Consider the following 24,081-nt stretch of genomic DNA (forward strand, 5'->3'; position numbering starts at 1 on the left):
AATCGCCTTGAGAATCGTTAACTGGTATTTTCTAATTCGATAAAAAAATTACCCATCTCTAGTTTAAAACTGTCATCCAACAGCGCACGAAATATTATGAGTTATAGATAATGATACCATTACAGAGGCGACACTTCGTTTACGTTTAGTTTCTGCCTATTGAATTGGATACTGTAAGGAAACATCGTCATCATCATTTTAGCTACTGGACGTCCACTGCTGAACAAAGGCCTCCTCTAATGATTTCCACATCGCCCAGTTGATAGTGGCCTGCACCCAGCGTCTTCCTGCTATCTTCAGTCAGTCCATCTTGAGATTTTAGAAAAATTCCCACTCGTAACGGTAGGAACAAAGCTAGGCATGACCCACGCCTTCATTCCAGAACCAATAAAATAACTGAAAGTCAGAAACTAGTTATTTTATTGTCTCTATTGTTAACTAACTCAGTGGTTGAGTTACACGTATAATAGCTGTGAGGTAGAAGTTACGGGACTATTCCCACCTCTCCTTTTCACCGCTGCATCTCCTGTGTAGCTAGCACCTAGACTAGTTGATTTAAAGCCAAGGTATATCAGTTTTTAGGTAATGACTTAGTGCATCTAAAAATGTAAAACTTTCTAGTTTTTTGTAACATTGAAAAATCTAAAAAGAAGCATCATTTTTTTTACGTTCAAGTGTTTCTAAGAAATTTAAATGGAAGCTTTTGATGACAACGTATTGCTTACTTTTTCAGCTGTCGAGCGAATCACTTTTATACTCATAGGTCCTGTACATCGGTAGATTTGGTAAATAAATGAATCCATCCGGACTCAGAAACTAAAAAAATTAAAATAGCTGTAATTTTTTAATACTAGATTTGTCGATTAAATTGATCATAATATTATTGCGCCCTAACGGGTCGGACACTGGTGACCAGACACACTGTACAATTATTATAATTTTAGCCTATCTCGTGAGCTAGGTGTCAATAATTAGGGTGATTTACTAACTAACCAGTCGCATACGAACAACAGCAGTGAGATTCAAACAATCTCACTGATCCATGATGCCGCACGACTATTGTGTGAGCCCACCCGTAACCCAAGCTTATTTAGCTTAACACTAGGGGCTGGACGGGACTATTAGTAATTTGTGCAATACAAAGTGCTTATAATCTAAAAAAAAATCTTTTTATTGCTGTATTTAACCTTCCTTTCGTATACTAATTTATGCGTCAGTGTCAAGTCTGCGATTTTTATTCTTTTAAATTTTCGTAAAATGGCTGCCGCCGCGGTGACGCCTTGTAATTAACAAATTAAAATTAAATTAGTGTTTTAAGTGCATAAATGTACAACTTAATGGTAAAAAGTCATTCCTTGATTTTTACTTAATATGTATCTGGGGTTATTTGAACAGTATTTTCGTCTATAGGATGGCATATTTCAAAAAACAAAACTGCACTCAAGCGTGTTGTCACAGCAACCGCTGAGCACATACTAATTGAATTTCGGTCCATGGACCTGTTTGCGTGCCAGAAACAGTCTAGTTGACATGTCTTCTCTAGTACGTAGTACATTATAACTCAATGGCATTGACGGGGTTGTCATTGATGATTGTATCTCAAGACTAGTTGAAATCAAATGTCCGATATCATGTTCAAAACAACCTGTGATAAATTATAATGAAAAGATGTGCAATGTCAAGTATTTAGAGTTTGTAAATGATAGACTAGAGTTAAAATCACAAAAACCGTATTATACTCAAATTCAGGTACAGACTTAGATTAATAAAACCTAGATGGATAGTCTTCATACAAACGCTTCGTCAAGAGTGAGGCAAAAATCTTATGTCATTAGTGTCAATTTTGTTGGGGAGTGTAGACAGTGAAGGCGATTTTCCCGAAAGTAGGGAAATTTTTAATACGTTTTTAATTATTTTATAACTAACAAAAACAAAACGCATCATGTACTTAACTTATTTATTGAATTCAAAGTACCTACCTAATTACAATAAGATAAATCGACTTAAAAGTCTCGATTTCATAAAAAAGGAAGTGTATTTGTACGGCGAACAATTGGGAAATAAATTTTCTTGTTACTGGTATCATTCCCGTATTTAATTTTTGAAAGCCAAATTCAAGCAAAATACGCGTCGAATCGTAGTACTTACTTATGAAATGTAACACTGAGCCCCGATTATGGTAATATTTAACGTCTACAATCCAGACACGCTTCTTCGATTCTGCGATGCGATTGGTCAAAACAGCTGACGTACGCTGTTGAACGACCAATCGTATCGCAGAATCGAGAAGCGTGTCTGGATTGTAGACGTTAAAAGTTACCGTAATCGGGGCTCTGGTCACTTTCTTTAGTTTTCTGCACCCCGATTACGGTAACTTTTAACGTCTACAATCCAGACGCGTTTCTGATTCTGCAATACGATTGGTCAAAACAGCTGACATACGCTGTTGAACGACCAATCGTATCGCAGAATCGAGAAGCGTGTCTGGATTGTTGACGTTATAAGTTACCGTAATCGGGGCTCTGATGTATTTAGACACCCTTTCACAGCACAAACCGTCTTAATTAATTAAAAGTCGTCGGACGTGTTTACCAATTTTTCACTTTGACAGTTCATGTGACGTTTACGAGTAAGCCATTCTGGCTCACTAAAATCTGCCTCACCTTTCGTGCACTGACTATCTATCTAGGTTTTATTAATCTAAGGGTACAGATGTATGTAATTGGAATGACCGTTTGTGATCTTTTCGTGTACTCGCCTGTAAAACATGGTAGCTGCACAGTGCGGGTACACCGTGATGAAGCATTCATTAAACATGTAATTTTGGTTAGTGAAAGATTTTACTTTGAACATTATTTAAAATCATTATATTTAGAAAGTATTTGTAAAAATGATAGTAATAATAATAAAACTTGTTCAGTTTTATACCAAAACGTAATTTTACTGGAAAAAATATAATCAATGTGATGTAGGTTCAATAAAAAAGTAAATACCTACCTAAGTCATTACAAGTTATTTTATTATTTATTTATTGTTGTGATTTAAGTTTGACTGATATTAAGGATAAGTATCATTTAATTATTTTTGAATTGTTATGCATAATAATATGAATAAACAGAACATTATTTTGTTGGAAAAAAATAATAAAATAATATTCACAGACACATTCTTTTTTTTAAATATCGGGGGCTGTAAAGGATGATGGGCACAAATGTATGGAAAGTGGTACCCGCTCCAATAGTCATAACCAATATATATTTTAATTTAAAAGGCCTTTAGATGTAGGAAAATGTCTGCTAAGGGGCCAGTTCTAATTCACGTTTTGAAAGCAGTAATTCCACTAAGTATTATAATGAAAGTATAACACAATCATCCATGTATACGAGTATGTATTATGACTACAATCTATTAATATAACTAAAATAAGCATTGAAAAGGAAAGGATTATACCTACGATGAACTACCCAAGCTATTATCCCTTTATTCGCTTTCATCATCATCATCATGATCATTTTAGCCATAGGGGTTTTATTAATCTAAGGCCATAGGACGTCCAGTTGAACATAGGCCTCCCCCAATGATTTCCACAATGACCGGTTGGTGGCGGCCTGCACCCAGCGCCTTCCCGCTACCTTTATGAGGTCGTCGGTCCATCTTGTGGGTGGACTTATTGGGTCTTGTGGGTTTATTCGCTTTAGCAACCCATAATAAAACCCTTAAGAAGTAATAAAACTTTAACTCCTTTATTAATAAAAGTTACACCCTAGTTGAACTCTGGCTTAAATTGTCATTTGGTATGGAAATGTCATTTTAATCCAAGGTTCTTCCTAGGTGTAACTTTTTATTAATTAGGGGGTAGTAGTTCTTCAAATAAAAATATTTATTTCACAATTATCCCCATCAATAATTATAGAGTTAAGGAAGGATGCTGGAGCAGTAAACCCTTCCTGCCTCGCATAACCTAAGTACCATACGATGGACACGTATGATACTTCTTCTTCTTCTTCTTCCTCGTTCCCTCACTGATGAGGATCGCGACCACAGATAGTGTTCCTCCACAGACTGCGGTCATAAGCTGTGTGGACTGCACGATGCAAACTCCCGCCCACCGTCTTCCTCACCGCGTCCGACCATCTCGTCGGTGCCCTGGCCCGAGCGCGTCTGCCTTCCATACTGTACGATACTTAGGTTACACAAAAAGTATGTTTATCTTCGAACGCAACCAGATCTGAGGCTGGTGGCCATAGTAAATGTTGTTCGTCTTGGTAGGACCTTTCAAATGACACTACAAACATAACTATTGGAGCCGGGTACCATTCTGCAAAAAAGTATGTTTATCTTCGTACACAACCAGATCTGAGGCTGGCGGTCATAGTAAAAGTTGTTCATAAAAAACAGTTGTTCATCTTGGTAAGACCTTTCAAACGACACTAGACACATATTATCTATTGGAGCCGGGTACCATTTTGCCCATTGTCCTTTACCAATACACAGCAGATATGTACAATGTCATTAATGCAGTAAAATAAATTTTCAGGAATTTTGTTCAAAATTTGGTATGCTCTTAATCTTTGCATTATCCTTTCGACATGAATTCTTACACTGGCAATATTATAAATGTTTCTTGAGTCTCTTCTGTAGAAAATTCCTTCTTATTTTTGAGAAAGGGAGGCATAACAATCTTCACCTCTTTTCCACTTCCATCTATAACTGTTTTTATTTCTGGAAAACCTTTATCGGCTAAAACAATGTCGCCATCATCCAAATAATCAATCAATCCGGATTCTATCGTCATTTGCGAATTAGTTTTTCTTCCACCAGCCACTTTAGACTTAAAAGAAATGAAGCCTCCAGGAGTAATACCTATGAGCAACTTAGCAGTAAATCCCTTCTTGTAATGTGAATAACAATATACCTACACGATTATCTACTGAAGCCGGAACTTCTATCCTGAACTCAGTGCAATCTATTATCACTCTTGTATTACTGTATTTTGGACGGAAACAGTCTGGCATTGTGGCTTGAACAGTATCTTTATTTGGCCAAAAAACAAAATTAGCTGTTGATTTAGCTACATTTTCTAAAGTTGTATAGAAAATCCTTGAGATTGTTGTTCTGTGAACACCAAACAAGACGCTTAGAGCCGAAAATGTCATGTCAGTTTTAACTTTTATTAAAAGAACAAAGAGTCTATCTTCTTTGGAAATACTGTATTTGTGACTGATTGTTATTAATGTTTTTAATAATAATCGAAAGTTGTTGAATGTCACACCTGCGAGATCCATAAGTTGCGAGATCATTACAGATCGATGAAAACCCAGTAAAATCTGATTTTTCGGTTGAAGTTGTCATATCTATATATGTTTTTTGAGGGGTGTTACATTCGTTGTCCTTCACTTTTTTGTAATTTTTAATATAAATAGTAGAGTTGTCTATTTCTGTTTGTATTTCAGCATCACATACTTGGTTATAAATATATCTATTACATGTAAATGTATTTCCTGCATTGTTAAATTTCGAAAATATATCAACTTGACATTCCTGATCACATTTTAAAGTCATGTCTACTTGATGAAATGTTTCAGATGAGTGAATAAATTTTTGGTTGGTTGGTATGGTGTTAAATAATTCATTCTTCTTTCTCTTTTTCATTAAACGTTGGTACCGGGATATAGCTGCAGATTCATTTGGTATTTTTGAACGATAGATTGAAGGAAATATCGTCGGTATATAACTGGGACTGGCTGACTCGTCTGATTTCTTGCCACCAATAAAATGAGCACTGCATATTAAATCATTTGGTCTTGGGTACCATGGCAATCCATCAGCACTGAAACAAAGTTGAATTTAAATATGTGAAATGGATTCTTTGATTAATATCAAATACAGGATTTAAATGTGGTTATGATGTTACTTACTCAATTCTCTTGACGGCAGCTATCCATTTCTTGCATTGTTCAAGTTTCCAAGTAGCTCTTGGGAATCGGTAAAACTTGCATTTACTATTTCTGCCAGTATTCTTGCAGTTTACAACACAACAACTACTGTGACTCATTTTTGTTAGCGGACTAATGCGATTAATTAATTATATTAAAATGTATTATATTAAAGGTACCTGTTCTTCAGAAATTTCCCTAAATGTAAACAAATATGGCCACAGGCCAACTGACATTGACGAATTTTTTTTTAGTCTGTCAGTTGATCTACCTAACCTAGTACTACTAGTGATGCGACAAAATCTCTCGTTAATCTCTCGAAATGTCATTTACGGACTGCAACCACAGATATGGATTAGAGTAGATACAGCAAGTTGCTAAAAATTAAATTGATAAAGTCAAAGCGTGCCATTCCGATATGTCCAAATGGACATACATGGTCGAGTGATGTTCATGTAATCCGATTACAACAATCGGATACGATGATTTTACGAGGACAGTAGTACGAACACGGTAGAGAGAAGAAATTATTTACGGATTGAGAATTGTAATTAACAGCAACGAGTAACAAATATGTAATTAATTAGAATAAAGTAGCAGTAGAAGAATTATAAAACAAGTTACAATCGCCCCCCCCCCCCCATACACCGCAAATTTGCCATGTGCCAGTGAGTACTAATCTGCGCGACTTGTGTCACCCCCTGATGCTTGGCACCCGCCCCCCCCCCCCCTTACGCCGCTACTGAGACAGAGTGCACTGTATAACGTCGAAATATACAAATCAAGAAGTTAGGTCAGTGATCGCAGTATACACTATTACTAGTCTATGTATACGACGGCCGAGATTTTGTCGTTTAGAAATATCTTCAAAACTAGGTACCTGACTTAGCTTTATGAAAGAAAACGTATTGGCAAAACTACGCATTTTTACATTTATTAAAAATAACAAGCTTGAGTAAATAGTCTTTATTTTATGAAACTAGGTCATTTACTTACTAGGATATTTAAAAGTATGGAATTAAGTATAAATTACTAGTAGTACTATTTAACATAATGGAATAACGATCATTACTTTCATAAACATTAGGCACAACAAAAATATTATTTGCAAATTAATAATGTAGAATTGTAGAATAACGTCTACCGCTACAAAATTATTTTAATCCACAGTCAGACCAGCTATAAATTTAACAAAATATCAGTTTTATCGGAATTAATTAATTTTCGAATCGAGTCACACGATATCGTTCGATGACTTTGCGAATGCAGTACGATGATACGATTACTTTTACGTTGCGGCAATCACTAAAATTCGCTAAAATGACACTAATGACGTTTAAAAAGTGGCACGCTCGGCTTCATACAATTTTTGACACATGCTGCATCTATCCATATCGTAGATAGAGAATAGAGTATAGATAAGCTACTAATAAAAAAAAAAAATTAGAGTGAGAAAGCTTATATGTCAGATAAATATGGGAGAGCAGGACAAAACATTTTTTTTTGTCTCCGCTTGCGTATCGGATTTTTATGTTTGCCACCATTTGCTTTGGTGGCAGACAATTGCGTGGTGTTTTGATGTTTTTCATCAATTTATAGTGATTTCATGTCAAATAAAACAATCAGAACATTGTTCTACACAGTATTTTGTGTGATTTCGTTTGCAGTAATGGTGAATTGTTGTATAATTGGTTGTAAAAGCCGTAGTGAACGAAAAGAACCAAACATAACCTTTCATCGGTAAGTAGCATTTTTTCGCTATTATATGGTAACTGAAGGTAATAACATTAAGAAAACGATTGTTTGATGTTACCGAAATGTAAGTTTTCTCGTAATTATGTTAAAAATTTGATTATTCTAAACCTTTAAATTGGGTAATAACCGACTGAAGTGAAAGTCATCACGTGCCAGAAGATTCATTATGATAATACGTGTTATCTGTCATTAGTCGGGTTATAAGCCGCTGGGGATACCAGCAGGCCTAGTCAATTTTCCCTCATGTATTTTTGTTTTTAGATTCCCGAATGAACCAAGTTTAAGAAATAAATGGACGGAGTGTACGGGCCGAGTACATTGGCATCCAAGTCAACATTCTCGAATATGTTCCAGACATTTTGAATCCAGATGCTTTCAGGCTAAGAAAAAAAGGCATATTTTTAAGGCAGTCTGCAAAACCTACACTTTTCATTCATGATGTAAGTAAAGTTGTTTGTAAATTATCATATAAATATATGTTACGGTCAAAGTGATAAATGTGAAAATTATGAATAATTGCCGGTTATTATTAATAATTACCGCATGATTTGGTAAATGTGATTAATACGAGGTCATTTATGTGTGTATAAAACTAAATAGGCGGCTTAGTGCCAAATTATATTAATATAATGATATCAAAACGTTAAAAAGTTTGGCTGTACACGAGCACGTACACAAGATGTTGTTCTCTTTTATGAAATTTGTTAGTACTACGGTTGAATTATTAAATAATCACTGTTAAATGTGATTAATTTATCACTTTTACCGCGACTGTCGGTAATTATTCATAATAACCGGTTATTATTAATAATTTTCAATTTATCACATTAACCGTAACATATCTATCTATCTTCTATCTATATATATAAAAATGAAACCCGTTTTCCGTTGTCACGACATAACATGAAAACGGGTTGACCGATTTGGCTGATTTTTTTTTTGTAGTTTTCTAATACTCTGTACAAGGTTTTTACGGAAAAAAATATAAAGAAAATCTCTACGCTAAGGCGGTACGAAGTTCGCCGGGTCAGCTAGTATAATAATAAAAACTAATTTTGTATTTATTTGTATAATTATAATTTTCAACTTGATGTTCATTTTACCTGTGTTTTCCATAGACTGTACCTCAACATGATCAACCAGGTTCATCCAAAAAACCTTTGGAAATAGAGATACAAGCATTTGAGTCTTTGGTATGTTTGTCTATTCTATACTAATAATCTATGTTTATACTAATAATCTATACTAATATTATTAAGAGGAAAGTTTTTATTTTTGTATTTTTGTGTGTATGTAAGTGTATGTATGTAGGGAAGTGAGGGCCGGGACGGAGAGGCAAGTAAGGGCCGGGAGAGAGAGGGAAGTGAGGGCCGGGAGCATAATTATATAGGTAGCTAGGGACAGACAGATGGACAGACAGCGGGAAGAAATAGAAATAGAAAAAAACATGGTAGGTTTTGTATATCATTCATTACACGAGGCTTGAATAATTTTTTTACAAGAGTTTTATAAAATAGTTTGGATTTACTTCCATTGTAACTATGTAGCGTTTTATACATTTAATTCCTTTGTTTCAGACTCCAAAGATAACTCCTCGTAAGAAAAAATTAATTAAGAAATTGGAAAAAACAACAGCTGTTGGAGAAAAAAGAAAGAAGAAATTAGCAGCTTTGCGATCCAAAACCTGGCGTTTGCAGAAGAAAACGGCTGAAATGTGTACAGTCATACAGGAATTAAAAACGCGTTCATTGATTAATCAAGAGAGTGCAGATTTATTGTCTTCAATAGATGTTGTAAATAGAGATTTCTTGAAAAAGTTCTTATGTAAAGATAGTACTGCCAGAAAGTATACTCCAGAGCTGCGGAAATTCGCTTTAACTCTCCATTATATAAGTCCAAAAGCTTACAATTTTGTTCGGAAACAGTTCAACACCTGTTTGCCCCATACGCGTACATTGTCGCGATGGTACCAGTGCGTTGATGGGGATCCTGGTTTTTCATCTGAGTCTATTAAAGCGGTAAAAATATTACATGAAATAAATAAAAATAAAAACCCATTACATAAAACTTTGTGCCTTAAGCTTTGATGAGATGGCAATTAGGAAAGGGGTTAATTTTGATGGAAATAACTGCATAGGTTTTGTAAATTTCGGGAATGGAGTTGTAAGCGATAATGACCAGCTAGCCAAAGATGCACTAGTTTTCATGCTTACATGCATGAACGGATCATGGAAGATACCATTAGGATATTTTTTGATAAACGGTATAAGTGCTGAACAGAAAGCAGGTTTAATAAAAGTTTGCATTGAGACATTAAGTCAAGACTGTGGGGTTGATATACTCTCAGTAACTTTTGATGGTTGCGCCGCAAATTTGTCGATGGCAAAAATTTTAGGGTGCAAATTAGACAGCACCGACTTAATTGACCCTACTTTTACTGTGGGCAACCATAAAATCGTAATATTCCCAGATCCCTCGCACATGCTCAAGTTAGTGAGAAATACGCTAGGTGAAAAGGGGCCAATCATTGATCCGCACGGCCGTGTTATATCCTGGGAGTATGTAAGATCACTTGTAGAACTTCAGGACAACGAAGGATTACACTTGGGTAACAAATTAAATAAATCTCATATCAATTTCGTTAAACAAGTAATGAAGGTGAAGCTGGCAGCTCAAGTCATGAGTGAATCCGTCGCAAATGCGATTGAGTTTTGCGATACAGAGTTGAATATCACCACTTTTAAGAATTCTGCAGGGACTGTTGAGTTTATTCGAAAAATGAATAATTTATTTGATGTGTTGAATTCTAGAAATCTTAAAGCATATACTTACAAAAAACCATTATCTCAGAAAAATTTTCCCGAAATCAAACAATTTTTAGACGAGATGGTTGTATATTTGACGAACTTAAAATTAGGGGGTATAAATATTATGCAATCCCAAAGAAAAACTGGATTTATGGGATTTGTTATTTGTATTAAAAGCGTTGTTAAACTTTACGAAACTCAGGTGGTAAATAATAACCTCCAATTTCTGAGCACATACAAAATGAGTCAGGACCATCTAGAGTATTTTTTTAGTGCCATCAGGGCTAAAGGAGGATTTAACAACAATCCATCTGCACAACAGTTTAAATCTGCCTTTAAGAGGATGTTAGTACATGGAGAAATTAAACATATAACGTCAGGAAACTGTATTCCTCTCGAACATATAAACATTTTAACGCTAACGAAACCTGAATTAGCAATAAATAAAACATCTGAGAAAAATAGATTAATTGATAATGAACCTGTAAATACAGAAATGGTTGAAAATATATTAATGAAAGATCACGACTATTTAACAGACCCAAGTATTTTGACTGAATTTTCTAAACATATAATTATATACATAGCTGGTTTTGTTGTAAGCAAACTGAAAAAAGAACTTAACTGTGAGGAATGTGTGTCAGCTATAGTATGTAATACTAAATATGTTAGCCTACAATTGAAAAAAGACAAAGGCGGACTGTGTTATCCTACAGTAGATGTCATAAAAATATGCGAAATTTGTGAAATTATATTTCGTAGGAATAAAGGATTTTATAAAAAAAATCATTTAATAGAGCTAATGCAAGAAAGTCTTAAATACTGTTTAGGATATCCTTTTTTCTCCAAGACTTCACATTTTAAACAACAAACATTTCTTGACTGTCACTATTCGCTCTTAGTTAAAGCCATAAGTTTAAAGTATCTGAAAGTTCGAATACATTATGCAGCTAAAAAGCTTTCAGAAAAGTCTGACATCGTCAGGAATTTTTATAACAAATTAATTTTGTTTAAGGGTCAGTGATACTGATTAAAGTATTATATTAAAGTGGTTTTTTATTTAAATCCTCAAAAACTCAGTTTAACCTCTAAAATATAGAAAAAAGCTTGCACGCACACGCCATCAATCAAGTCCATCCAGTTGTTTAAGCGTAAAAAGGTAAACATACATACATACACACAAACTTTCACTTCACCTTTATAGTAATACTTACTTACTAGATTTTGCGCCTCAGTTTCACCCGCAGCTTACCTAATGAGTTTTCCCATGGGAATTAGATACTTTGGCGGTATAAAGTAGCATCAGGGTGAGCGTAGCTTTCTAATTAATTAAAAAAATATTCCTCACCTATTTACCCCTAAAATCAGGGTAATTTTTAACGTAGCCAATACTAAGTCTATTGTTGTAGCTATAGATATGGTATGTAGATATATTGCTATCTCACTCAGGTGTACGCTAATGACCCATCTACCTCTATTCTCTATCTACGATCCATATCTGTGCTGTAATCCAACCATTATTAAGAAGTCCTGTCATAATTTCAGCACGATTCTGAAATTAAGGACAGTTATATTTTTAAAAATGACTATTTTGTATCTACACATACCGGCAGATTTAACGGAACGGAAAAAAAAGAATGAAAATAAGTCAAGTAACTTTTTATTTTAACTATGAAACATTTATTATACAAAATGAGATAAATAAAAAAACAATATTTTAAATTATTACTTAGGTTACTTTACTTTACTTTAAGTTAATTAGAACAATTGTTATGACCATGATTGATATTCTCGGGGTCGATATGTCGCAGTCAGATTGTATAATCCGCCGTTTTACATTACAGCTAGGCATTTTGCATTACAGCTCTGTTTTGTAATACGGCGGATTAACGTTTAGCCGGATTGAATACGGCTGAATGAAAATCCGCCGGAATGTATTCGGCGCCAAACGTTCTTCAATACGGCTAGCCGTAATGTAGTTAAAACAGCGTGTCATTACCCGCCGCTTTGACAGTTTTTAGTTCCTATTTTCAATACCGTGGCGTTGCCGGACAAAGTGGCTATGGATTCTGGTGTTCGGCGGAATCCTACACAATATTATTAGTGTAAAAATATGAAATCATGGCTGTGGCCGGTGAAGATAATTTTATCTTAAAGAAAAATAACCCAGAAAAAATGACTAAAACTTTATAGTTTTGAGTTACCTGTTCCCTTTGATCATTTTTAATGTCTAAAAAAGACTAAAGCCAAATATCTAATTAATTCTTAAAATGTTTAGAAAAGTCTAATTGTTTTGAGTTACTTTTTTTTAGATGGCTATCCCTTGTGATTTATAAATAAGTAAAAAAAAAAATACTGAAGCCAAATATATTATTTAGTATACAGTAACGAAGGTAATAATTCTCAAAATCTGTCTTATTAAAATTTATTTTCATTAAACATTGTTTTATTTTGTAAGTATGGTCACCCTACAATCTGTAGTAGTACGATGCGGCTAAACGTGGGCCGCCGTATTGAAGAACGTATCGCAATGACAATCCGCCTAAACGTTGAACCGCCGTATTACAAAACAGAGCTGTAATGTAAAATGCCTAGTGGTAATGTAAAACGGCGGATTATACAATCCGACTGCGACAGATACACCGAGTCGGTGGGTTAGTCCCAACGTCCCCGGTGGATCTGCCCCGTCAACGGGGTGGATGGGAAAAAGTGTTTCAATGACCCCGGTAGTCATAGTCTTAGCGTTCAACGGGGTGGATGAAACACATCAAGTGTCAACCACCCCGGTATATCGTTTAGCGGGGCGGATGGATCAAATCAAGTTTCAACCACCCCGGTATTTCACTAAACGTGACGGATGACACATCTAAAAGGTTCCACCTCGGTATTGCATACCGAAAATAAAACCTGTTAATAAAATAAAAAGTAATAATATGTAAATAATAATCAGTTTTATTTAACAGTCACTGTTTAAAAAATCTTCAGCATAAAAGTAAGTTTAAATTGTCACAAAATATTATGGTCATAAACCTATAGATTACTTTTAGAATCACAGATGCGCAATTGCATTAATCAGTCAATATTAATAACACTAATAGTCAATTGTGATAAAAATTACATTAATCAGGTATTGATTAATAACAATAGTACTTAAAGTACTAATTAAATAAACATGGGCATATAAATGGTATGGTGAAGTCAGAAATTTGATAGCACCTTTTTTTTTGTTTTATTTTTATACAAAATAAATTTTATAAAATGCGATTTGTATGAAAATTAAAATAATTAAAATGAAGATATCAATTTTCTGATTCCACCATACCATTTATATGCCCATGTTAGCATGGGCTAGTGTCGGCTCATATACCCATTTACCTAACACCATGTAGAAGTAATAATCATATTTTTTTACAATTATATTTTGTGTCAATTTTACAAATAATTCTTTTGTTGTTAATGATATATTTAATTAGATAATAGTTTAAGCGCTAGTGTTAATCAACAACTGATCAATGTAGGTAACTACGTCTCTGTGATTCTAAAGTAATAATTATTATATTTCTGTAATAATTTTAGATTTTTTGTTGTTGTTATTATTTGTTAGTAGTAGTTTAAGAGTTACTTTTAATAACATTAAGGTGTTTATTGACTGATTAATGTAATTGCGCATCTGTGACTCTAAAACTAATAATCATATTAATTTATTACCGTGATATTTTTATGTCAATTTTAGAATAATTTTTTTCGTTATTAATGATTTATTTAATTAGTAGTTTAAGTACTATTGTTAATCAATACCTGATTAATGTAATTTTTATCACAATAGACTATTAGTGTTATTAATATTGACTGATTAATGCAATTGCGCATCTGTGATTCTAAAAGTAATCTATAGGTTTATGACCATAATATTTTGTGACAATTTAAACTTACTTTTATGCTGAAGATTTTTTAAATTTAACTGTTAAATAAAACTGATTATTATTTACATATTGTTATTTTATATTTTATTAACAGGTTTTATTTTCGGTATGCAATACCGAGGTGGAACCTTTTAGATCTGTGTCATCCGTCACGTTTAGTGAAATACCGGGGTGGTTGAAACTTGATTTGATCCATCCGCCCCGTTAAACGATATACCGGGGTTGTTGACACTTGATGTGTTTCATCCACCCCGTTGAACGCTAAGACTATGACTACCGGGGTCGTTGAAACACTTTTTCCCATCCACCCCGTTGACGGGGCAGATCCACCGGGGACGTTGGGACTAACCCTAACGTCAAAACAAGATCGCTTTCTCTTTCTTAGCTTGAACATGGCGCATGGCGTCTTGATTGTTTGCATAAATAATTGAAAATATAAATACTAAATAATTTTGCATAATCACATGTGGTAAGAGATCCCTAGTATTTTGTTTACTTTAGAGTCATAATTGGTACACTTTCGAAACACACACGATGGCATTTTTATTTATTTTGGTAAGAACACAGGAACTTACGGTGTGGTACGCACGCGATTGCGCACGACGCTGGCCACACGAAGACTAAACACAAGACGTCCCAATTGGGACGTATTTCAGTATTCACAGCGCGAGCGCTTATAACATATCTGCTTTTGTTTTTATATAATATCATTGTTGTTCACTAATTTTTGCACAAACAAAATAATTTCACAAACGCGTGATGAATGGCGCGCCCGGTGCGACTTAGTTCAAACGCTCATTGCAAACGTTATGATAGGTATAGAGACATGAATTTTTTTGTTTTACAAAGGCAATACGATAGAGAATAACACAAAGTAATAAAAACCACCTGTATTATTTGGAGAAAATCAAATAGGTAACCAAAAAGAAAATGAATTAAAATTCAGATTTTTCTCAAAACTTACATTTTTTTTATTATTTGTTGCCATTTTCTGAGTATTTTATGTATTTTTTTAGTATCGCCTGTTATTTAGCATTATTACTGTTTTTATTTTATCAGTATATACCTCTAAGTTTAAAAGTTATTACGTTTTCTTTACAATAAGATTAATTAATTAATTTCTCTAACGCATGATGTTTTCACCTATAATTAAGTTTGCATTTAACAAGTGTCATTTTTTTTATAGTTACTTTTGTGAAGCCTCAATGTAACCTTGTTGGTGTTCAAATAAATAAATAAATAAATAAATAAATAAGTAATTAAAAGAAAAAAAATCTATAAAAAAGAATTTGATCTCTTTTATGTCGCTAAAAATAGGTTTAGTTTCACCTATTTCTATATGTGCACTTTATCATCATATCACACTGTATAACAACATATACCTAGCCTTCGGCTTGATCATCACTTTCCAGCAGGTGAGATGCAGGCCAAGAGCTTCTTTGTTGTAGATAAAAAAATGTTTTAAATCGGATAAAACAAAAAAGTTTACGAACTCAATGATTTGCTGATGGTAATGGATTAGCATTTTGATATTTTCTTCAATTTGTGATTCGAAGAGTTCTGCGTCCTGAGCCCTGCACACGTCGATGACATTTTCCAAGTCTGCCTGCAGCGACAGAAACAGCAGGCCTGCATTAACACCTTTGCTGCGGCAGTAACTTTCTAATACTTTCCATTCCTTCGGTACAAGGTCGGTAAACCTGGTATTAAAACTTACATTGTGGCGGCACAAGGCTTAAAGACCTTGTAATATTTAAGATATATTAATTTTATTTTTGGCTTCATGTTAATAGATATTGTGTTTTTTTTCTTTGAATATTAATAATAATGCATTTATTGACATACACCTGAAGGCGTTCGTGAATAACTTGTTTAGTATAAAAATTATAGCTATATTCAAAATACAAGGCTTATGCACCCTGTGCCGCACTGAAGTAGGGAAGTCTGGTGGGTATTCTAGGGATGTGAAATACAAATATCGATAGTTTTAATTAAGTTTTAATAAAAATTTAAAAAAGTAACAAACAAAGATGTTTTAATCATTTAGTCTAAATATTTTACAAATAAGACATACGTGCATAAATACTTAAATAAGCTATATTTAAAGAAAACATATTATTTAATAACATTTAGTTACAACTTCAAATATTTGTCACGAAAAACTATTTAAATTAGCAATAACTCGTGTATCAAATTAAATTATAATCAATTTGCAGTTTTGATTTTGTTTGTTTCTCTTGACGCCATGTCGACATGTGCGTTTCTTACGAATGCGAGGCAACACTGGCTGCATGAAGCTAGCGTGGGGTGCGGTACCAGGTGCGCAGGGTACAAGGCGCTTCGACCTGGTTTCGCATTGTGAAGACATTTTAGGTACCAGGTCTAAAAACCTGGTATTAAGGTAGGTACATCATTGGATTCTATTTTAAGAATACATCATAGATATATATTTATCACTTTCCTACACCGGACCCAATTGAAGTTATGCCTTTCGCACGACAAGGAAGACTATAATTTTCTTAGCCGCACGGTAAGCGAGACGTACACAAGGTCTTTAGACCTGGTTTCGCACTCAACGTGTTAATGGTGATGGTGCCCACCAGACATCGAAATGCTATGGAGAAAATATCTATCAGCGGACCTGAAAAGCGCATGTTTTGACTCAATACTTAAAATATATTTTTACCCAAAGCACGGTTGCCCAAAGTATATAGTTATAGCGGTAGCTTCAAGAAACCACAGACATTATTTCAACCGAATTTCGTCCACTACTGGGCAGAGGTCTCCCCCTCGGATTTCCTTCGCCGGGTTGTCGATCCAACGACTGTCTAACCTTACGTTTTCCAGTCCGTGATCGCCCAACGGCCATTTAGCAATCAAATAATAATTTATGATTATTATTATGATACGAGCCTAGAATGTTTTTAGGAATAAATACATACACATGTGATAAATTATCACAAACATGTGAGCGTAAACTCCGAAGTAGTTTGTTTTTTCGTATGTGGTTTTTCGCCCGGCAATATCTGATATCGCCTCAAACAGAAATTTAAGTATCCATAAAACACCTCCAACTATAATCCAAAGATATGCTCCTAAAAATAAAGGCAATAATGTAATAAATTTCATTTAGAGTAAACTCGTACCAAATACTACTCCTTATATCCCTCTTTATCTCGTTATTCTAAAAATACATAGTCATGTTTTATTTCGCACATGTGTCTTATATGCTTCTAAAAACAATCTTATGTTTTTTCTGGGTTTCAAAGTATCTCTATCTATACCTATCTACCCATTTAAAACGCATCAGTAGTTTAAACGTGAAATCCTATTCATCCATCCTCACCAACTTTCACATTTACAATATTAGTAGGAAAACAAACTTACCATGAAATAATAACATCATTGTACGGATATATTTATTATGTTTCGAACATCTTTTTCTTGGCCACAACTTATCCATCGAAAATATTATATTTGCAATTTTCTTCTTGTGAACGGCCAAGACCACGGTTTTTGAAATAACTGAAATAAGCGCCAGCTTTTGGGTGTATTCTTTGTATTCCTCCTCTTTTAGGTTTTCTTTTTATTTACTTCCTCTAGTTTTCTGTTTACATTCTTTAGCCTAGTATAGTACTACGCCCTACGCTACGCCCGTATTCACAAACATTACTATGAGGTCTCACAGTGCGCGTGGACGCACAGGGTGACACACGAACCAATCACAGAGCTCTATTCTATGCTATGCGTTCGATTTGCTGCATCACTTAAGCAAGTATCGTTTGTGAATAGGGTAGGGTGGGGCACAATGAAACAAAAAAACGTTTTTTGTTCATAGAAACAAAATATCTTATTATTTTAATAAACTCTTTTCACGAAAATGTACATTAGCTATCCCTTTAATAATCAACAATATCAAACTACATGTTTCTTTAAGTAATCTTAAATTTATTGGCACTTATTCGAGATCAATTTTTTGTTGTACTGTGCCCCAGATCTGGGGTACAATAAAACTAGGGTAGGGGTACTATGAAACAGATTGGGGCACAGTCCGTAAACACTCTTCGCACTTTGTAGTTGGGCGTATATCGCACGACCTGTCCCTCTTCTTCTCGGTTTTCCTTTTTTTCTTGAAATACCTATACAATGTGCTAAAATTAACATTTTTCAGATTTTCTGCTTCTCTTAAGTTCATATCTGCTTCATTAGGTCTTCCCTATATCCGTTTTCCTTTTCCGGTTACGAACCATTGTGGTGTTTTCTAAAAACAAAAACTTATCTTACACTGAAACATGTTTTACTGTGCCCCGTTTCACTGTACCCCATGACCCCCTTCAATAACACAAAAACATATAACATTCTTTAGGTTATAAACACCGGCCTTCGTCTGATGTCAATATTACAAGAAATATGCAAGAATTATTAAAAAAATAGCCATACATACCTTTGGTAAACAGTGTACTAATAAAATCAAAAACCATTTCGTGAAAAAAGATACGAATTACTTTCAAAAATCAGTTTTTTTGCAAGAATTCAACAGGCAGCTTTCAAATTGAGAAAAGACAACTGCACCAAGATGGCAGTGCGAACGCTTAATAAAGCAGCGTGGCCAGTAAAAATAAATTGATAAAAAGAGGTAGAAATATTAAACTTGTTTTACTGTACCCCGTGTGTCACTGTGCCCCCTGTAACCCTACGGGCGTTTGTAATGTGTTGTGTGGTACTACTGATGCGAGACGGATAGCGGCGCGGCTTACAGTAGTGGCAGAATAATGTTATCAAGACTGTATTTCTCCTACGCGATAGATGTAAAGCTTATTATAAATAATTCAGAACTAACGGATGCAAAGCTCGCTTGGTTGTTCAATAAATAAATATCTTTATACTCGTACGTCACAAAAAATTAAAACCGACTCCAAAAAACCTGCACTAATAAGTAGAAAATAATTACATTATTTATTTATTAGGACAAATGTATACCATGATTGATATTCTCGGAGTCAGTGCCAGCCTGCTCAGTGCCAAGCTCAAGAAATGTTCTAAATTTACCGGCACCGACTCCAAAAATATCAATCATGGTATATATTTAATTTTGTCCTAATGTAATGAATAAATAATGTAATTATTTTCTAATTTTTAGTGCAGGTTTTTTGGAGTCGGTTTTAATTTTTTTGTTAAAATTAATTTATTTCATGCTTTTTAGTTGAAGTCCTTGTTATTCTCACTGAAGATGGATAGTACCTATGTTTAATGAGATTGAAACTATAGTTTTCCATTTTAAGTGTAAATAATCTTCCCTACAAAATACAGGCTACATACTTTAAATATGGGCAACTAAAAAGTATCATCAACTCCTAACTTACGAAGTATGACCTTTCATCATCAGCTCACCTAAAAAACCTGAAATAATACAACTCTATGTACATACTGTTAATTATGAAAAATCTAAAACGTTAAAATAGCGGTATCGTTATAGCCAATGAGCTGCTGTCATAGTGACATTAACGTATTGTCAATGTCACACGAGAATCAAACGTCAGAATAGAGGGACGCGCGGAGACGACTCCGCGCGCTTTTGTGCTAAGTGATGAATTGTGTCTAAAATAAGGCAATATAATGTGAAAGTTGAGTATTCAGTGTTTTATTTATGAGAATAGATCGATCGGCCTCTAATAGTTCAGAAGTGAGATCTGAAACCTATGATAGTAACGTGATTTCAAAGTGTTCCAGGTGACCAATGTTTCGTGTTATTTGTCACGAATATTAACACAAAACGCCCACGATTCTATGATTATAATGGAATATGATGAAGAGAGAATGTCAAGGAAACCACGCTGACAACTGTGTGAGATGCAGAAAAGTATTTAAGTACGAGAAATGATGGACGCAAATTATGAAGATACTCCCTCCGTAACTTGGCTTGTGGTCACGTAAGTGGTGAACAATTTGACTAACGATGGCCCCAGAGCAGGTACGATTTATTATTATTATCGATTATTCCAACAACAACAATATTAACACATTTCCTTATTGAGCAAAATAATGCATGGAAGTGAATGAAGCATCAAATGTTATAGGTATTGTCAGTCTTTACTGATAATGCCAGGAATGTGTGTGAAAGCTATGGTATGTGCTCACTTTAATTGCAATGCCTAATAAACTATTTTAGTAAATCAAATTAAATTGAACGGTGTTCATTTGTTCATGTTTACATTCTGCAAAGAATAACTTGTTGAGATATAAAATCTATAAAGAATAGATAGAATTTGGTCAGATAAATTAAATAAGTTTGGTGATCATGCCCGAGTAACCTCTTGGCATTATTTTGGAGAAGAATTAATAATTAGTTTTATTCAAGTAAATTGAAGCTAAGGTCTGTGTTGTGTAAACCAGTTTTAGTATCATGATGTTTCTTTCTTGATGTTGAGCACTATAAGATGAGATAAAATCTATTAAATAGCTTAATTTGTAAATTGAAATTAAGTAAAGCAGCCTATTATGCCATTGAACATGTGGTGTATTTTTGGTACTCTTATAGTGATTGATACTTCAATTATTGTGAAACATAATTATTATTATGTTACATGATGCTATATTTTGAGTTAAGATAATGTTAATATTGAACTTTTCCAACTTATCAATTAATTTCTGCTGCCAGTAGTGATTTGGGTTGTATCACTAAAATTGAAAATTAGTGTGGGTGATTAAAATTTATCCAATTATTATAATTAAAAAAAAAAATATAGAATGTGGTGCATTTAACTTAAAGAGTATTCTTGTGTACCAGCCATTATTGTTGGTTATTCTTCCCACATGGTGAAAATGATTTTAATCTTGAGGTTATTTATTAGCTGATTAATAAAAAGGTTACTGGTTGTAGCATGCTGAGTGTGCATATTTTTAGATTTGACTTGAGTTTTAGATGTGGTGACTTAACTTTCTGCGGGTTGGCCCTGTGGTGAGCAAATCAGTCAAGCACAATACCAGAGTGAAGAAGCTTAACACTGAGCAAGGGTAATAAGTGATTTGGAGTTGGGCAGAAGGTAATGCAATACAAAAGGCATCAGCTGTGATATTTGGTGAGTGAAAATGCAATACAAAAGGAATCAGCTGTGATATTTGGTGAGTTGAATTAATGTTTTATTGCAAGGGTTGGGCTGAGACTAGCAGTGCCACTGCGGCTTGGTTGTTTAACTGTGCTTATTCTTGTCATTGGCATGAAATTGCATACAATTAACTTGAGTGTGAACAGATTTTAATAATTAATTGGCTACAGTCTACTGCTAGACTTTAGAACTTCCCAAGTGCCGCTAGCAGCCTTAAGCAAAAAGTTATTTAAAGTACTTGGGTATTTCTTGTGAATGCTTTGAGGATGGTAACTTCATTGAAGTATTTGCAATTGTGCTGTTACCTAAGATAATAACAAAAAGTTTATTTTGATAAAGTTGCATTTGTGTGTGGAGCAACTTGTTGTTCACCCAAACACAATGTTAAGCATCAATATGTTTCACTTGCATTGTTTTGTTGTCAGTGATGATTTATGTAGTTGTGTTATTCATCTTAATATTTTGATAATGTTGTGGTTATGGGAATGGTTTGAAAATAATAATAATAATGTATATGATGTACTTGTTGATCATACACCAGTGGACATTGTCATGAAGCTGGGCGGACATTGTCATTCTGCATGAGATGTCCTGATGTCTGTGTGAGGAGAACATGTGACATGACATGACAAGCTATGTGGAATGGCCTAATCTGTGTGGGTTTAAAGTGAAAATGTTCAAAGAACCCTAACTAATCCCATAAATCATTTAGGATGATGACATTAGATGTACTGTATGATGGTGTATAGATGTACTGTATGATGATTTCTTGTGCCAGCAGAGCCGAAAGTAGTCAGCGTGCAAAGGTGCGTGGAGTGCAGCGCGCCTAGCGGCGCCAGCTGCAGGTGCCCGCGCGTGGGCGGCGGCGGCTCAAGCGCGGCGGGCCGCAGCGGCGCGACAGCCAGCTCGGTGCAGTGCGGCGTGGCGCGCGGCGCGGTCGGCATGCGGCTGCTCCTGCCGCGTGTCCAGCGGGTGCCACCAGCTGTGTGTAACATGTTATGACAAGCTATGTGAGACATGTCATGACAAGCTGTGTGGGATGTCTGTGTGACATCAGGAATTGTGAAGATGTCGTGCCTTGTGTGGGAGACATCATGAACTATGGACATGTGACATTGTCATGAAACTATGTGGATGTTGTCATTCTGTGTGGGATGTCTGTGTGACATCATGAACTATGTTTGGCGCGGTTAGCGCTGATGCTTCGCGCAGCAGCGCAGTCAGCGCGGGCGCTTCGGACAGCAGCGCGGTCAGTGCGGGCGCTCCAGGCAGCAGCGCGGTCAGCGCTGGTGCTTCGCGCAGCAGCGTGTTCGGCGCGCGCGCCTCGGGCAGCAGCGCGGTCAGCGCGAGCGCTTCCGGCAGCAGCGTGGGCGCTTCGGGCAGCAGCGCGGTCAGCGCGAGCGCTTCGGGCAGCAGCGCGGTCAGCGCGAGCGCTTCGGGCAGCAGCGCGGTCAGCGCGAGCGCTTCGGGCAGCAGCGCGGTCAGCGCGAGCGCTTCGGGCAGCAGCGCGGTCAGCGCGCGCGCTTCGGGCAGCAGCAGCGCGGGCAGCGCCAGCAGCGGCAACGGCTCGCGCTCGGCGCGCAGCAGGTCGCGCGCCAGCGAGTGCGCGGGCAGGCGGTGCAGCCGGGCGAGTCGGCGCGTCACGAGCGGCGCCAGCGCGGCGAGCGCTGCGTGGTGCGCGGCGCGGTCGGCGCAGCAGGAGTCCAGCAGGTGCCGCGCGTGCAGCAAGAACGCGCGGGCGGAGCCGGTGCGCGCGTGGTGGAGCAGCAGGGCGCGCGTGTGGTGCGCGAATGGTGGTGGAAATGGCAGAGTGGACCTAGCAAGGTGCACAGCGGATCCCAATACGAGGCGTCAAGTGTGCCTTGGGTAGAGAAGACCTTCGAGGGCGAAGGAATTGCAGGAAGGCCGAACTGTTAATTATGAAAAATCTAAAACGTTAAAATAGCGGTATCGTTATAGCCAATGAGCTGCTGTCATAGTGACATTAACGTATTGTCAATGTCACACGAGAATCAAACGTCAGAATAGAGGGACGCGCGGAGACGACTCCGCGCGCTTTTGTGCTAAGTGATGAATTGTGTCTAAAATAAGGCAATATAATGTGAAAGTTGAGTATTCAGTGTTTTATTTATGAGAATAGATCGATCGGCCTCTAATAATACGTACCTAAAATATTTGAAGAATTGTTCTCCACCTCGTAAGCGTTAAGGAGTTTTACCTTCCATCATCAATCACCTCATCAACATTAGATGATGACTACCAGACGCATAATTATACTTAAATAACTTTAGAATAAATATGAAAACCGGCCAAGTGCGTGTCGGACTCACGCACAAAGGGTTCCGTACCATTGATTTATGAAATAAAAATTAATATTTTTTTAATTTAAGTTATTTGTATGAAAGATTAAGCGGTAATAAGCGGTTTACGATTTACGAGGTATTAAAAAAAAAACTACTTACTAGATCTCGTTCAAAACAATTTTTGTTGGTAGTTTTTATAGTAATGTACATAATATGTTTTTTTTAGATTTTTCATTTTCTTATTTTAGAAA

General features: G+C 35.8%; 1 protein-coding gene and 2 long non-coding RNA genes across 3 annotated transcripts in view; 1 reads left to right on the forward strand and 2 right to left on the reverse strand.

Moving 5' to 3' along the window:
- LOC135072432 (uncharacterized) overlaps positions 1-22,636 on the reverse strand; it is a 176,144-nt gene extending 153,508 nt beyond the window's left edge. The window contains exon 1 of the mRNA XM_063966332.1: positions 22,260-22,636. Within this exon, the coding sequence (XP_063822402.1) occupies positions 22,260-22,636 (377 nt within the window). The remainder of the gene's footprint in view (positions 1-22,259) is intronic.
- On the forward strand, positions 7,391-11,546 carry LOC135072411 (uncharacterized). Its single transcript, XR_010257431.1, has 4 exons — positions 7,391-7,676; positions 7,953-8,131; positions 8,810-8,884; positions 9,269-11,546. It is a non-coding gene; the product is annotated as an uncharacterized LOC135072411 (long non-coding RNA).
- Positions 10,647-11,980, reverse strand: LOC135072412 (uncharacterized). Its single transcript, XR_010257432.1, has 2 exons — positions 11,847-11,980; positions 10,647-11,750 (listed from the first exon to the last, which is right to left on the reverse strand). It is a non-coding gene; the product is annotated as an uncharacterized LOC135072412 (long non-coding RNA).
- Positions 22,637-24,081: the final 1,445 nt, after the last annotated feature.

Source organism: Ostrinia nubilalis, chromosome 6, assembly GCF_963855985.1.
Source record: "Ostrinia nubilalis chromosome 6, ilOstNubi1.1, whole genome shotgun sequence".
Classification (NCBI taxonomy): Eukaryota; Metazoa; Arthropoda; class Insecta; order Lepidoptera; family Crambidae; genus Ostrinia; species Ostrinia nubilalis.